This window comes from Cherax quadricarinatus, chromosome 3 (genome assembly GCF_038502225.1).
Source record: "Cherax quadricarinatus isolate ZL_2023a chromosome 3, ASM3850222v1, whole genome shotgun sequence".
Lineage (NCBI taxonomy): Eukaryota > Metazoa > Arthropoda > Malacostraca > Decapoda > Parastacidae > Cherax > Cherax quadricarinatus.
The window spans coordinates 69,324,362-69,341,083 of record NC_091294.1 but is presented as its reverse complement, the minus strand read 5'-3'; the positions used below and the strand labels follow the sequence as shown (position 1 = coordinate 69,341,083).

The 16,722-nt window shown below is 51.9% G+C and overlaps 1 protein-coding gene across 1 annotated transcript in view; it reads right to left on the bottom strand.

Moving 5' to 3' along the window:
* LOC138853740 (C-signal-like) overlaps window positions 1-16,722 on the bottom strand; it is a 74,754-nt gene that overhangs the window by 13,465 nt on the left and 44,567 nt on the right. The window contains exons 3-4 of the mRNA XM_070092154.1: window positions 8,668-8,876; window positions 3,239-3,388 (exon numbers count right to left, since the gene is read on the bottom strand). Of these exons, the coding sequence (XP_069948255.1) occupies window positions 3,239-3,388; window positions 8,668-8,876 (359 nt within the window). The remainder of the gene's footprint in view (window positions 1-3,238; window positions 3,389-8,667; window positions 8,877-16,722) is intronic.

Here is a 16,722-nt window from a genome sequence, read left to right as displayed (position 1 = left end):
CTACAGCCCACTGGCTGGGTCTGCTAGGCTACAGCCCACTGGCTGGGTCTGCTAGGCTACAGCACACTGGCTGGGTCTGCTAGGCTACAGCACACTGGCTGGGTCTGCTAGGCTACAGCCCACTGGCTGGGTCTGCTAGGCTACAGCCCACTGGCTGGGTCTGCTAGGCTACAGCCCACTGGCTGGGTCTGCTAGGCTACAGCCCACTGGCTGGGTCTGCTAGGCTACAGCCCACTGGCTGGGTCTGCTAGGCTACAGCCCAATGGCTGGGTCTGCTAGGCTACAGCCCAATGGCTGGGTCTGCTAGGCTACAGCCCACTGGCTGGGTCTGCTAGGCTACAGCCCACTGGCTGGGTCTGCTAGGCTACAGCCCACTGGCTGGGTCTGCTAGGCTACAGCCCACTGGCTGGGTCTGCTAGGCTACAGCCCACTGGCTTGGTCTGCTAGGCTACAGCCCACTGGCTGGGTCTGCTAGGCTACAGCCCACTGGCTGGGTCTGCTAGGCTACAGCACACTGGCTGGGTCTGCTAGGCTACAACACACTGGCTGGGTCTGCTAGGCTACAGCACACTGGCTGGGTCTGCTAGGCTACAGCACACTGGCTGGGTCTGCTAGGCTACAGCACACTGGCTGGGTCTGCTAGGCTACAGCACACTGGCTGGGTCTGCTAGGCTACAGCACACTGGCTGGGTCTGCTAGGCTACAGCACACTGGCTGGGTCTGCTAGGCTACAGCACACTGGCTGGGTCTGCTAGGCTACAGCACACTGGCTGGGTCTGCTAGGCTACAGCCCACTGGCTGGGTCTGCTAGGCTACAGCCCACTGGCTGGGTCTGCTAAGCTACAGCCCACTGGCTGGGTCTGCTAGGCTACAGCCCACTGGCTGGGTCTGCTAGGCTACAGCCCACTGGCTGGGTCTGCTAAACTACAGCCCACTGGCTGGGTCTGCTAAGCTACAGCCCACTGGCTGGGTCTGCTAAGCTACAGCCCACTGGCTGGGTCTGCTAAGCTACAGCCCACTGGCTGGGTCTGCTAAGCTACAGCCCACTGGCTGGGTCTGCTAAGCTACAGCCCACTGGCTGGGTCTGCTAAGCTACAGCCCACTGGCTGGGTCTGCTAAGCTACAGCCCACTGGCTGGGTCTGCTAGGCTACAGCCCACTGGCTGGGTCTGCTAAGCTACAGCCCACTGGCTGGGTCTGCTAGGCTACAGCACACTGGCTGGGTCTGCTAGGCTACAGCCCACTGGCTGGGTCTGCTAGGCTACAGCCTACTGGCTGGGTCTGCTAAGCTACAGCCCACTGGCTGGGTCTGCTAGGCTACAGCACACTGGCTGGGTCTGCTAGGCTACAGCCCACTGGCTGGGTCTGCTAGGCTACAGCCCACTGGCTGGGTCTGCTAAGCTACAGCCCACTGGCTGGGTCTGCTAGGCTACAGCCCACTGGCTGGGTCTGCTAGGCTACAGCACACTGGCTGGGTCTGCTAGGCTACAGCACACTGGCTGGGTCTGCTAGGCTACAGCACACTGGCTGGGTCTGCTAGGCTACAGCCCACTGGCTGGGTCTGCTAAGCTACAGCCCACTGGCTGGGTCTGCTAGGCTACAGCACACTGGCTGGGTCTGCTAGGCTACAGCCCACTGGCTGGGTCTGCTAGGCTACAGCCCACTGGCTGGGTCTGCTAAGCTACAGCCCACTGGCTGGGTCTGCTAAGCTACAGCCCACTGGCTGGGTCTGCTAGGCTACAGCCCACTGGCTGGGTCTGCTAGGCTACAGCCCACTGGCTGGGTCTGCTAGGCTACAGCCCACTGGCTGGGTCTGCTAGGCTACAGCACACTTGCTGGGTCTGCTAGGCTACAGCCCACTGGCTGGGTCTGCTAGGCTACAGCCCACTGGCTGGGTCTGCTAGACTACAGCCAACTGGCTGGGTCTGCTAGGCTACAGCCCACTGGCTGGGTCTGCTAGGCTACAGCACACTGGCTGGGTCTGCTAGGCTACAGCACACTGGCTGGGTCTGCTAGGCTACAGCCCACTGGCTGGGTCTGCTAGGCTACAGCCCACTGGCTGGGTCTGCTAGGCTACAGCCCACTGGCTGGGTCTGCTAGGCTACAGCCCACTGGCTGGGTCTGCTAGGCTACAGCCCACTGGCTGGGTCTGCTAGGCTACAGCACACTGGCTGGGTCTGCTAGGCTACAGCCCACTGGCTGGGTCTGCTAGGCTACAGCCCACTGGCTGGGTCTGCTAGGCTACAGCACACTGGCTGGGTCTGCTAGGCTACAGCCCACTGGCTGGGTCTGCTAGGCTACAGCACACTGGCTGGGTCTGCTAGGCTACAGCCCACTGGCTGGGTCTGCTAGGCTACAGCCCACTGGCTGGGTCTGCTAGGCTACAGCCCACTGACTGGGTCTGCTAGGCTACAGCACACTGGCTGGGTCTGCTAGGCTACAGCCCACTGGCTGGGTCTGCTAGGCTACAGCACACTGGCTGGGTCTGCTAGGCTACAGCACACTGGCTGGGTCTGCTAGGCTACAGCCCACTGGCTGGGTCTGCTAGGCTACAGCCCACTGGCTGGGTCTGCTAGGCTACAGCCCACTGGCTGGGTCTGCTAGGCTACAGCACACTGGCTGGGTCTGCTAGGCTACAGCCCACTGGCTGGGTCTGGGGTCTATAATACACACATTAAACTATGCTATAACCTGCGGACAGTGATCAGCATAAAAATTCTTCACCATTTATATTAAGTTATTCCCAGCTCCTTACATTTACAACACGACAATATCATCGTCTTAAAAACCTTAATGGTAAATTATTTTAAATTTTCAATAAAAATTCCAAGTGACATTTTTATTAGGTACAGCCCACGGGGGGGGGGTAATGTGGTACACTTCTGTGAATATATATCATTACAAGAAAATGTCTTAGAAGTTCTAACTAGTCAAAGTCTTGTTTTATAATTAGATTTAGCTGGAAGGTTTAGTAATTCATGATGTTTCAAAGCCAGTTATTGTAGCTAATTTCCCCGGAGGACCTTTTTCAGGACCTTCTCCTGGCTGCAACCCACAGCAGTGCACTAACTGCTAGGTAACAGGGGCAGTAGGTGTTAGCAGACTGGCCCACATGTCTCGCCTCGTATTGAGGTTCGACTCCTCGACCTTTCGAGTGTTCCATATAGAAAGTTGCATGATTCTGGGAATGAATGTTTTTATATTGTAATGTTGTTGTTACTAAAGACAACACCACCCACCTTGCTGGCGCGGTAACCGTATATGTCAGGATTAAAAACGAAATCACCAATGCTGGAGAGGATGGAGGACATGTTAATAACTGCTGCTCGCTGCACGCTTAAAGGTCCCTCTGATCTGGCAGCAGCTTGACGTAACAATGGCAACATTGCCTGAAAACAACGTATATATTAGATATCCCTAGGATGTGACACACAACAGTTACCTGACACTCGTATATCCATTTACTATTAGGTAAACCGCGCCCCGTGGCTGTGGTTTGGTGGCTAAAGCTCTCGCTTCAAGCGGTAAGGGTCTGTGTGGAAAATACTGTATATATTTTCCAGAAATACAGTAGTTATATGTAAATAGATGGCAATACTGTATTTAATAAAAATTATGTTATGGAAAATGGGAAACTGAGCCTGCGTGTGTGCAGAAGACACTCGCTATTTTGGTTTTGAATGAGCCAAGTAAACGTTAAGTGTAATGGGAAGAATTTTTCGTGCATTAGAGGTAAAATTGGGTTGACACCTCTCAAATAGGAGGCGAAATTGTTGGATGTGCATTCCTGCATAATTTGAGTATCAAGCGACTGGACAAGACAGCTCCAGGAACCTCAGATAAGTCTGTTTATGTTTAATTCTGGCCAGTATTTTCATAAATTTAGACAGTGAGGTTTTCTGAGTATGATACACTTTAATCTGCAGTCAAATTGGTGAGTGATATTAAGATATTCTCCTTCTGTTATGTGTATGTGTATATATATAATCCTTTTTTAATTTTAATATACAGTCCACAAATTTATATATTTACCAGCATTCCTGGTGATACATATTTCATTTGTAATTAATAGGTCCAGAGCAACTTGTGGATATGACAGTGGTAGGTATCGAAGGGGGACATTTTTTGCGACCTAGGTGTCCCAAATTCCTACTTGTCTAACTGATAAATAATAATTATCTTTGTTCATTTACTGTTATGTACATAATGAGTTACATCCAAGTAAATGCAATTTTCCACAGTCTGGGTTCGATTCCTGGCGAGGGTAGAAACATTAGGCATGCTTCTTTACACTGTTTATGTTCATCATTAGTAAAATGGGTACCTGGGTGTTAGTGGACTGGTGTGGGTCGCATCCTGGGACAAAATTTACCTAATTTGCCTGAAATGCTCAGCATAACAAGCATCTTTCTATACAGTAGTATGTCACTGATGTCAGCTAGGACTGTATACCTTGTATATGTACTTGTAGTAAATGTATTATTGTTATAAACAAGCAAATGTGAGAATACTTTCCTGCAAGTCTTGTGCTGCCCAAGAACTCAGGCGTTATCTGTTGTGAGTCCAACTGCATAAAACCATAATAATGCCTGTCTACTTTACCTGGTTTGTGGTGACACCTGTATTAAAGCCGGAAATTCTGGCGTCTTGGTGGTCGTCTTGCTAGTTGATATTGACGTCTTGATCATCTTGCTAGTTGATACTGATGTCTTGGTGGTCATCTTGCTAGTTGATACTGTCTTGGTCGTCTTGCTAGTTGATACTGTCTTGGTCATCTTGCTAGTTGATACTGTCTTGGTCGTCTTGCTAGTTGACACTGACGTCTTGGTGGTCGTCTTGCTAGTTGATACTGTCTTGGTCGTCTTGCTAGTTGATACTGACGTCTTGGTGGTGGTCGTCTTGCTAGTTGATACTGACGTCTTGGTGGTCGTCGTGCTAGTTGATACTGATGTCTTGGTGGCCGACTTGCTAGTTGATACTGATGTCTTGGTCGTTTTGCTAATTGATACTGACGTCTTGGTGATCGTCTTGCTAGTTGATACTGTCTTGGTCGTCTTGCTAGTTGATACTTTCGGCCAGGAGCTATGAATCGACCCCTACAACCACAACTAGGTGAGTACGCATAGTTGTCAGTAAGTGGAATAGTCTGGAAAGTGATGTAGTGGAGGCAGGAACCATACATAGTTTTAAGACAAGGGTTGATAAAGCTCTTGGAGCAGGGAAAGGACCTAGTAGCGATCAGTGAAGTGGCGGGGCCAGGAGCTGTGACTGTGGCTATATAGTAGTATGTCATTGATATCAGCTATGCCTGTATACCTTGTACTTTTAGAAATAAGTAATAAGTAGCTTATATGGGTGAACACACTACGGGCAGGCGTGTGTAAGTTAATGGGCGTTTGGGGGGGGGGTGGCAATTGGGAGGGGCCTACGGCAGGGGTGCCCACTCTCCCAACTTTTGTTTGTGTGCGCAAGAACCTTTTCATAGAAACCATACCACGGGCGGGGATAGAACCAGCGGTCAGAGTCTCAAAACTCCAGACCGTCGCGTTAGCCACTGGACCAGCTAGCCACAATAAGATTCGTCCAACTAGGTATATTTCTACACCATAGGTGGTATGGTTTGTTTGCAATCGTGTCATTACGAGTCACCTTTTCATAGATTGGTAGAGGCAAGAATGCGCGGGGATACTGATGGGGCTGGGAGCCGAGTCTGATGGGGTATGTGGACGACGTGACGATCTTGGTGGATAAAAGGACGATTTTGGGTGAATTGGAGGTGGTGGTGAGGATTTACGGGGGGATGGGGTGGATCAGGGATGATAGTGAATAAAGAAAAGTCGTTCATTCTCGGGTTGGGGATGTGGGAAGGCAGGGAGGAGTGGGGGTGTCAGGTGGTGAGGAACTGTGTGGAGGTATTGAAAATATGTGGTATCCTTTATAGGGGGACTTAGTACGGGCTCGGGAGGATAATTCGGGTCGTTTGGAGGAACGGGTGGAGACCACTTTGAGGACACTGAGGCCGCATCACCTCACTATTCTCCAGCGTGCAATAGTGATTAATGTGCTTTTGTATAGTAAGATTAGGTTCGTCGCACAGGTTTAACCGTTAACTGCGCTGGTCAGAGGAAGGCGTTCCTGTTTTCGTGGGGTTCTGGGTGTGAGTGGTTGAAAAGGGAGGCGGTCATGTTGCCTGTGTGGAGGGGAGGGATGGGTCTGTTGGATCTCCGGAGGAGGGTTAAATGCGTTTTTATAAGGCATGAGGTGTTGAGGGGGGGATCTCCGGGAGGGGAGGTTGGGAAAGAGTCATGAGATGTTGTGGGATTTGTACAGAGGGAAGGATCTCAAGGAGTGTGAGGCAGCATTGCGGGCGATGGCCTGAGGTGCAGGTGGGGGAGGGGCTCTACCCAATTTATGATGGGGCATCTATCTGGGAGAGGTTCAGGAGGTTGAGGTTGCGGGAGGTCATGTTCCGGTTTTTGCAGGGGATTTTACCTTCTGGTGTGGTTTTGCCAGATTGGAGGGTGGGGTTGGGGAGGGGGGTTGTGGGTTGGGCGGGGGGGGGGGAGGACACTGCTTTCCATGCTGTTTACTTTTGTGAAAGACTGGAGGGGACCAGGGCATGGGTAGGTCGGGTTGTGGAGAGATTGGGGGGGAGGGGTGTGTCGGTTTTGCGGGAGCTAAGTTTGGATGTGGGGGAGGGGTGGAAGATGGGGCGGCGCGGCGCTGGCTTACGTGATGGTAGATTCTGGCGTCTTGGTGGTCGTCTTGCTAGTTGATATTGACGTCTTGATCGTCTTGCTAGTTGATACTGACGTCTTGATCGTCTTGCTAGTTGATACTGACGTCTTGGTGGTCGTCTTGCTAGTTGATACTGATGTTTTGGTCGTCTTGCTAGTTGATACTGACGTCTTGATCGTCTTGCTAGTTGATACTGACGTCTTGGTGGTCGTCTTGCTAGTTGATACTGATGTCTTGGTCGTCTTGCTAGTTGATACTGATGTCTTGGTCGTCTTGCTAGTTGATACTGACGTCTTGGTGGTCGTCTTGCTAGTTGATACTGACGCCTTGGTCGTCTTGCTAGTTGATACTGACGTCTTGGTCGTCTTGCCAGTTGATACTGTCTTGGTGGTCGTCTTGCTAGTTGATACTGACGTCTTGGTGGTCGTCTTGCTAGTTGATACTGACGTCTTGGCGGTCGTCTTGCTAGTTGATACTGATGTCTTGGTCGTCTTGCTAGTTGATACTGATGTCTTGGTCGTCTTGCTAGTTGATACTGACGTCTTGGTGGTCGTCTTGCTAGTTGATGCTGATGTCTTGGTCGTCTTGCTACTTGATACTGACGTCTTGGTGGCCGTCTTGCTAGTTGATACTGATGTATTGGTCGTCTTGCTAGTTGATGCTGACGTCTTGGTGGTCGTCTTGCTAGTTGATACTGATGTATTGGTCGTCTTGCTAGTTGATACTGACGTCTTGGTGGTCGTCTTGCTAGTTGATACTGACGTCTTGGTGGTCGTCTTGCTAGTTGATACTGACGTCTTGGTGGTCGTCTTGCTAGTTGATACTGACGTCTTGGTGGTCGTCTTGCTAGTTGATACTGACGTCTTGGTCATCTTGCTAATTGATTCTGACGTCTTGGTGATCGTCTTGCTTGTTGATACTGTCTTGGTCGTCTTGCTAGTTGATACTGACGACTTGGTGGTCGTCTTGCTAGTTGATACAGACGTCTTGGTGGTCGTCTTGCTAGTTGATACTGACGCCTTGGTCGTCTTGCTAGTTGATACTGACGTCTTGGTCGTCTTGCCAGTTGATACTGTCTTGGTGGTCGTCTTGCTAGTTGATACTGACGTCTTGGTGGTCGTCTTGCTAGTTGATACTGACGTCTTGGTGGTCGTCTTGCTAGTTGATACTGACGTCTTGGTGGTCGTCTTGCTAGTTGATACTGACGTCTTGGTGGTCGTCTTGTTAGTTGATACTGACGTCTTGGTGGTCGTCTTGCTAGTTGATACTGACGTCTTGGTGGTCGTCTTGCTAGTTGATACTGACGTCTTGCTAATTGATAATGATGTCTTGGTGATCTTGCTAGTTCATAATGATGTCTTGCTAGTTGATACTATCAACTGTTAGTAATGTTTTATCTTCACCTAATAGTTGACAGTACCAGCAGTAAAGTTACCAGACCTAGTTGTATTATTGTATTATTATTGTGTTATTACTGCAATACTTACTTAACTGAGAGTAGCTGCAGATTTTAAATATGATTTTCTTCACGTAATAATAATAATAATAATAATAATAATAATAATCTTTATTTCTATTGTTACATGATACGTATTATACAGACCATAGCTGGCATCAGTGACATACTACTATATAGAAATCCGCTTGTTATGCAGAACATTTCCAGCAAATTAGGTTGATTTTGTTCCCAGGATGCGACCCACACCAGTCGACTAATATCCAGGTACCTATTTTACTGACAGGTGAACATGGACAGCAGGTGTCTTAAGGAAACACGTCTTCAATGTTTCCACCCGTACCGGGATCGAACCACAGACCTCAATGTGTGAGCTAAGTGCGCTACCATACTGCTAGTGAAGTAACTGTTGAGCCTAATAAGTACAAGAATCAGAAACAGAATAAGCTACAATGTATGGATCACCTCCCATACCTTGGTAAGCATGAGTGGTGCTGTGGTGTTGGTATTCATGACACTGTTAAACACCTGCGGCTCCAGCTGCTCCAGGGGCATACCGAACATCTGTGTGGGGCACTTTTCTAAAACTCCAGCGTTGTTGATGAGTAAATTTAGTCCTGATGCGCCAACAGCCTCGTCAACCTGCTGTACCAGTCCTGGCAGACTCTGGTAGTCAACCACATCTGAGGAACCACAGAGTAACATCTAACATTAAAACCTTGATTAAGTTATTAGTCGTAAAGTCTACTGAATGCAAGTTGATTTATCTATCACAGTGAATAACAGTGAAATTCCTAGCACTTTCGTGATCTCACATTATCAAGGAATAGCACAAAATAAAAGGACAACAGAAGACTTATAAGGGTGAGATATGACCTGACATATGACCCAGCACGCTGTGTGTGCTGAAGATTTCCTCACCTGGAGTTTACCTGGAGAGAGTTCCGGGGGTCAATGCCCCCGCGGCCCGGTCTGTGACCAGGCCTCCTGGTGGATCACAGCCTGATCAATCAGGCTGTTACTGCTGGCTGCACGCAATCCAACTTATGAGCCACAGCCCGGCTGGTCAGGTACCGACTTTAGGTGCTTCTCCAGTGTCAGCTTGAAGACTGCCAGGGGTCTATTGGTAATCCCCCTTATGTATGCTGGGAGGCAGTTGAACAGTCTCGGGCCCCTGACACTTACTGTATTGTCTCTTAACGTGCTAGTGACACCCCTGCTTTTCATTGGGGAGATGTTGCATCGTCTGCCAAGTCCTTTGCTTTAGTTGAGTGATTTTCGTGTGCAAGTTCGGTACTAGTCCCTCTAGGATTTTCCAGGTGTATATAATCATGTATCTCTCCCGCCTGCGTTCCAGGGAATACAGGTTCAGGAACTTCAAGCGCTTCCAGTAATTGAGGTGTTTTATCTCCGTTATGCGCGCCGTGAAGGTTCTCTATACATTTTCTAGGTCAGCAATTTCACCAGGTCACATGTCAAGTACAATTTAAGAGTGACATGTCAGGCATAGATTTAAATTTCTCACACATTCTATTCATTATAAATTAACCAAATTTATATAACCCCGACCTTATATTCATATTGAAATCAGTGCTATTTTTGTTTTTAAACTTGATTCAATTATATATTAACCATGGATCTGCTCGGTGTAACTTTCTCGGCCTTTTGAAAATCAACTGCGTGGTTTAAATCAACTGCGTGGTTTAAATCAACTGCATGGTTTAAATCAACTGCGTGGTTTAGATCAACTGCGTGGTTTAAATCAACTGCCTGGTTTAAATCAACTGCGTGGTTTAAATCAACTGCGTGGTTTAAATCAACTGCGTGGTTTAAATCAACTGCGTGGTTTAAATCAACTGCGTGGTTTAAATCAACTGCGTGGTTTAAATCAACTGCGTGGTTTAAATCAACTGCGTGGTTTAAATCAACTGCGTGGTTTAAATCAACTGCGTGGTTTAAATCAACTGCGTGGTTTAAATCAACTGCGTGGTTTAAATCAACTGCGTGGTTTAAATCAACTGCGTGGTTTAAATCAACTGCGTGGTTTAAATCAACTGCGTGGTTTAAATCAACTGCGTGGTTTAAATCAACTGCGTGGTTTAAATCAACTGCGTGGTTTAAATCAACTGCGTGGTTTAAATCAACTGCGTGGTTTAAATCAACTGCGTGGTTTAAATCAACTGCGTGGTTTAAATCAACTGCGTGGTTTAAATCAACTGCGTGGTTTAAATCAACTGCGTGGTTTAAATCAACTGCGTGGTTTAAATCAACTGCGTGGTTTAAATCAACTGCGTGGTTTAAATCAACTGCGTGGTTTAAATCAACTGCGTGGTTTAAATCAACTGCGTGGTTTAAATCAACTGCGTGGTTTAAATCAACTGCGTGGTTTAAATCAACTGCGTGGTTTAAATCAACTGCGTGGTTTAAATGTCTCACATAAATAAACAGAACATTAGACTCTCTTCCAGTTTTAATGCCACATTTTTGTTGTAATTGGTCAAAACTTTTTCCAGTATGACCATAATAAACTTTATATATTTTTTTACAGGAATCTTGTAGACGTAAACATCAACATTTTGTCAGGAATTATTAATAAATATTTTTTTTTACTATACTAGGATTTTGTACATTATAACACCTGTTTACTCTACTGTTTATTTCACCTGTTTACTCTACTGTTTATTTCACCTGTTTACTCTACTGTTTATTTCACCTGTTTACTCTACTGTTTATTTCACCTGTTTACTCTACTGTTTATTTCACCTGTTTACTCTACTGTTTATTTCACCTGTTTACTCTACTGTTTATTTCACCTGTTTACTCTACTGTTTATTTCACACACACACACACACACACACACATACACATACACATACACACACACACACACATACACATACACATACACACACACACACACACACACACACACACACACACACACACCAACCAGATAACTGCTGCAGCATATGGGCGCCTGGCAAACCTGAGAACAGCATTCCGATACCTTAGTAAGGAATCATTCAAGACACTGTACACCGTGTATGTCAGGCCCATACTGGAGTATGCAGCACCTGTTTGGATCCCGCACTTGATAAAGCACGTCAAGAAACTAGAGAAAGTACAAAGGTTTGCCACAAGGTTAGTTCCAGAGCTAAGGGGAATGTCCTATGAAGAAAGATTAAGGGAAATCGGCCTGACGACACTGGAGGACAGGAGGGTCAGGGGAGACATGATAACGACATATAAAATACTGTGTGGAATAGACAAGGTGGACAAAGACAGGATGTTCCAGGGAGGGGACACAGAAACAAGAGGCCACAATTGGAAGTTGAAGACACAAATGAGTCAGAGATATTAGGAAGTATTTCTTCAGTCATAGAGTTGTAAGGCAGTGGAATAGCCTAGAAAATGATGTAGTGGACGCAGGAACCATACACAGTTCTAAGGGTGAGCACTCTGCTCAGTGTGTAGGAGCGAGACATTGCTCAAGGGATGGAAGTATTCGGGCTTGCCTGCCGGTGAGGGTGGGCGTTGTGGGAGGAGAGTGTTGGGGATACCTCTTGTTGTATAGGATGTGTGCTGGGACCTTTTTGGGAACAAATATAATTGTATATACGCGGCTTCACGGTGGCGTGTGTAACAATCACACGTACAATGGCAAGAAACGAGAACAGCGTGAGTGGATATGTCATTGGCGTGAAAGGTCGCGGCAGAAAGAATGTGTGGCAACCACAGGCGCCTGTGTGCGCTAAGGTGAGCCGGTATGATGGGTGAAGGTACTAGCTTTCTTGAGGGCCTGCGAGCCCTTCCTGGTGTTTGCAGCATCAACCTGTGATAGGTGGGCCTTTGGTGTGCACATACACGGCCACTATTGTTTAGGTGGTTTGTGTAAGAAACTTCTTTTCTTATATTCGCCAGTATTCATTATGTTACACAAGTGCACCGTGTGCTGTGTTTCATTTTGTGTTTCTACACGGATACGAAGTTTCTGCATTATAATGGCAGCCAACTGTATGGCCAGGTGTGGGCTGTTTCTGGCAGACATAATCTTGCAGACAGGAAGGCAGGCAGACAATCATGCAGAGGGGAAGGTAGGCAGACATCATAACGCAGGCAGGCAGAAATAATCATGCAGACAGGAAGGCAGGCAGACAATCATGCAGAGGGGAAGGTAGGCAGACATCATAACGCAGGCAGGCAGACATAATCATGCAGACAGGAAGGCAGGCAGACAATCATGCAAACATAATCACCAGGGAAGGCAGACACAGCAGCAGGGAAGGCAGACACAGCAGCATGGAATGCAGACACAGCAGCAGGGAAGGCAGACACAGCAGCAGGGAAGGCAGACACAGCAGCAGGGAAGGCAGACACAGCAGCAGGGAAGGCAGACACAGCAGCAGGGAAGGCATACACAGCAGCAGGGAATGCAGACACAGCAGCGGGGACGGCAGTCACAACAGCGGGGAAGGCAGACACAGCAGCGGGGAAGGCAGACACAGCAGCAGGGAAGGCAGACACAGCAGCAGGGACGGCAGACACAGCAGCAGGGAAGGCAGACACAGCAGCAGGGAAGGCAGACACAGCAGCAGGGACGGCAGACACAGCAGCAGGGAAGGCAGACACAGCAGCGGGGAAGGCAGCCACAGCAGCAGGGAAGGCAGACACAGCAGCAGGGAAGGCAGACACAGCAGCGGAGAAGGCAGACACAGCAGCGGGGAAGGCAGACACAGCAGCAGGGACGGCAGACACAGCAGCGGGGAAGGCAGACACAGCAGCGGGGAAGGCAGACACAGCAGCGGGGAAGGCAGACACAGCAGCGGGGAAGGCAGCCACAGCAGCGGGGAAGGCAGACACAGCAGCAGGGAAGGCAGACACAGCAGCAGGGAAGGCAGACACAACAGCAGGGAAGGCACACACAGCAGCAGGGACGGCAGACACAGCAGCGGGGAAGGCAGACACAGCAGCGGGTAAGGCAGACACAGCAGCAGGGAAGGCAGACACAGCAGCGGGGAAGGCAGCCACAGCAGCGGGGAAGGCAGCCACAGCAGCGGGGAAGGCAGACACAGCAGCGGGGAAGGCAGACACAGCAGCGGGGAAGGCAGACACAGCAGCAGGGAAGGCAGACACAGCAGCAGGGACGGCAGACACAGCAGCAGGGACGGCAGACACAGCAGCGGGGAAGGCAGACACAGCAGCAGGGACGGCAGACACAGCAGCGGGGAAGGCAGACACAGCAGCGGGGAAGGCAGCCACAGCAGCAGGGAAGGCAGACACAGCAGCAGGGAAGGCAGACACAGCAGCAGGGAAGGCAGACACAACAGCAGGGAAGGCACACACAGCAGCAGGGACGGCAGACACAGCAGCGGGGAAGGCAGACACAGCAGCGGGTAAGGCAGACACAGCAGCGGGGAAGGCAGACACAGCAGCGGGGAAGGCAGACACAGCAGCGGGGAAGGCAGACACAGCAGCGGGGAAGGCAGCCACAGCAGCGGGGAAGGCAGCCACAGCAGCGGGGAAGGCAGACACAGCAGCGGGGAAGGCAGACACAGCAGCGGGGAAGGCAGACACAGCAGCAGGGAAGGCAGACACAGCAGCAGGGAAGGCAGACACAGTAGCAGGGTAGGCAGACACAGCAGCAGGGAAGGCAGACACAGCAGCAGGGAAGGCAGACACAGCAGCGGGGAAGGCAGACACAGCAGCAGGGAAGGCAGACACAGCAGCGGGGAAGGCAGCCACAGCAGCAGGGAAGGCAGACACAGCAGCAGGGAAGGCAGACACAGCAGCGGGGAAGGCAGACACAGCAGCGGGGAAGGCAGACACAGCAGCAGGGAAGGCAGACACAGCAGCGGGGAAGGCAGACACAGCAGCGGGGACGGCAGACACAGCAGCAGGGAAGGCAGACACAGCAGCAGGGAAGGCAGACACAGCAGCGGGGAAGGCAGACACAGCAGCGGGGAAGGCAGACACAGCAGCGGGGAAGGCAGACACAGCAGCGGGGAAGGCAGACACAGCAGCGGGGAAGGCAGACACAGCAGCGGGGAAGGCAGACACAGCAGCGGGGAAGACAGACACAGCAACGGGGAAGACAGACACAGCAGCAGGGACGGCAGACACAGCAGCGGGGAAGGCAGACACAGCAGCGGGGAAGGCAGACACAGCAGCATGGAAGGCAGACACAGCAGCATGGAAGGCAGACACAGGAGCAGGGAAGGCAGACAGAGCAGCGGGGAAGGCAGACACAGCAGCATGGAAGGCAGACACAGGAGCAGGGAAGGCAGACACAGCAGCGGGGAAGGCAGACACAGCAGCGGGGAAGGCAGACACAGCAGCATGGAAGGCAGACACAGCAGCAGGGAAGGCAGACACAGCAGCGGGGAAGGCAGACACAGCAGCAGGGAAGGCAGACACAGCAGCAGGGAAGGCAGACACAGCAGCAGGGAAGGCAGACACAGCAGCAGGGAAGGCAGACACAGCAGCAGGGAAGGCAGACACAGCAGCAGGGAAGGCAGACACAGCAGCGGGGAAGGCAGACACAGCAGCGGGGAAGGCAGACACAGCAGCGGGGAAGGCAGACACAGCAGCGGGGAAGGCAGACACAGCAGCGGGGAAGGCAGACACAGCAGCGGGGAAGACAGACACAGCAGCGGGGAAGGCAGACACAGCAGCAGGGAAGGCAGACACAGCAGCGGGGAAGGCAGACACAGCAGCGGGGAAGGCAGACACAGCAGCGGGGAAGGCAGACACAGCAGCGGGGAAGGCAGACACAGCAGCGGGGAAGGCAGACACAGCAGCGGGGAAGGCAGACACAGCAGCAGGGAAGGCAGACACAGCAGCAGGGAAGGCATACACAGCAGCAGGGAATGCAGACACAGCAGCGGGGACGGCAGTCACAGCAGCAGGGAAGGCAGACACAGCAGCGGGGAAGGCAGACACAGCAGCAGGGAAGGCAGACACAGCAGCAGGGACGGCAGACACAGCAGCAGGGAAGGCAGACACAGCAGCAGGGAAGGCAGACACAGCAGCAGGGACGGCAGACACAGCAGCAGGGAAGGCAGACACAGCAGCGGGGAAGGCAGCCACAGCAGCGGGGAAGACAGCCACAGCAGCAGGGAAGGCAGACACAGCAGCGGGGAAGGCAGCCACAGCAGCGGGGAAGGCAGACGCAGCAGCAGGGAAGGCAGACACAGCAGCAGGGAAGGCAGACACAGCAGCAGGGAAGGCAGACACAGCAGCAGGGACGGCAGACACAGCAGCAGGGAAGGCAGACACAGCAGCAGGGAAGGCAGACACAGCAGCAGGGAAGGCAGACACAGCAGCGGGAAAGGCAGACACAGCAGCAGGGAAGGCAGACACAGCAGCAGGGAAGGCAGACACAGCAGCAGGGAAGGCAGACACAGCAGCAGGGAAGGCAGACACAGCAGCAGGGACGGCAGACACAGCAGCAGGGAAGGCAGACACAGCAGCGGAGAAGGCAGACACAGCAGCGGGGAAGGCAGACACAGCAGCAGGGACGGCAGACACAGCAGCGGGGAAGGCAGACACAGCAGCAGGGAAGGCAGACACAGCAGCGGGGAAGGCAGACACAGCAGCAGGGAAGGCAGACACAGCAGCAGGGAAGGCAGACACAGCAGCAGGGAAGGCAGACACAACAGCAGGGAAGGCACACACAGCAGCAGGGACGGCAGACACAGCAGCGGGGAAGGCAGCCACAGCAGCGGGTAAGGCAGACACAGCAGCGGGGAAGGCAGACACAGCAGCGGGGAAGGCAGACACAGCAGCAGGGAAGGCAGACACAGCAGCAGGGAAGGCAGCCACAGCAGCGGGGAAGGCAGACACAGCAGCGGGGAAGGCAGACACAGCAGCGGGGAAGGCAGACACAGCAGCAGGGAAGGCAGACACAGCAGCAGGGAAGGCAGACACAGCAGCAGGGAAGGCAGACACAGTAGCAGGGTAGGCAGACACAGCAGCAGGGAAGGCAGACACAGCAGCAGGGAAGGCAGACACAGCAGCGGGGAAGGCAGACACAGCAGCAGGGAAGGCAGACACAGCAGCGGGGAAGGCAGCCACAGCAGCAGGGAAGGCAGACACAGCAGCAGGGAAGGCAGACACAGCAGCAGGGAAGGCAGACACAGCAGCGGGGAAGGCAGACACAGCAGCAGGGAAGGCAGACACAGCAGCGGGGAAGGCAGACACAGCAGCGGGGACGGCAGACACAGCAGCAGGGAAGGCAGACACAGCAGCAGGGAAGGCAGACACAGCAGCAGGGAAGGCAGACACAGCAGCTGGGAAGGCAGACACAGCAGCGGGGAAGGCAGACACAGCAGCGGGGAAGGCAGACACAGCAGCGGGGAAGGCAGACACAGCAGCGGGGAAGACAGACACAGCAGCAGGGAAGACAGACACAGCAGCAGGGACGGCAGACACAGCAGCGGGGAAGGCAGACACAGCAGCAGGGAAGGCAGACACAGCAGCATGGAAGGCAGACACAGGAGCAGGGAAGGCAGACACAGCAGCGGGGAAGGC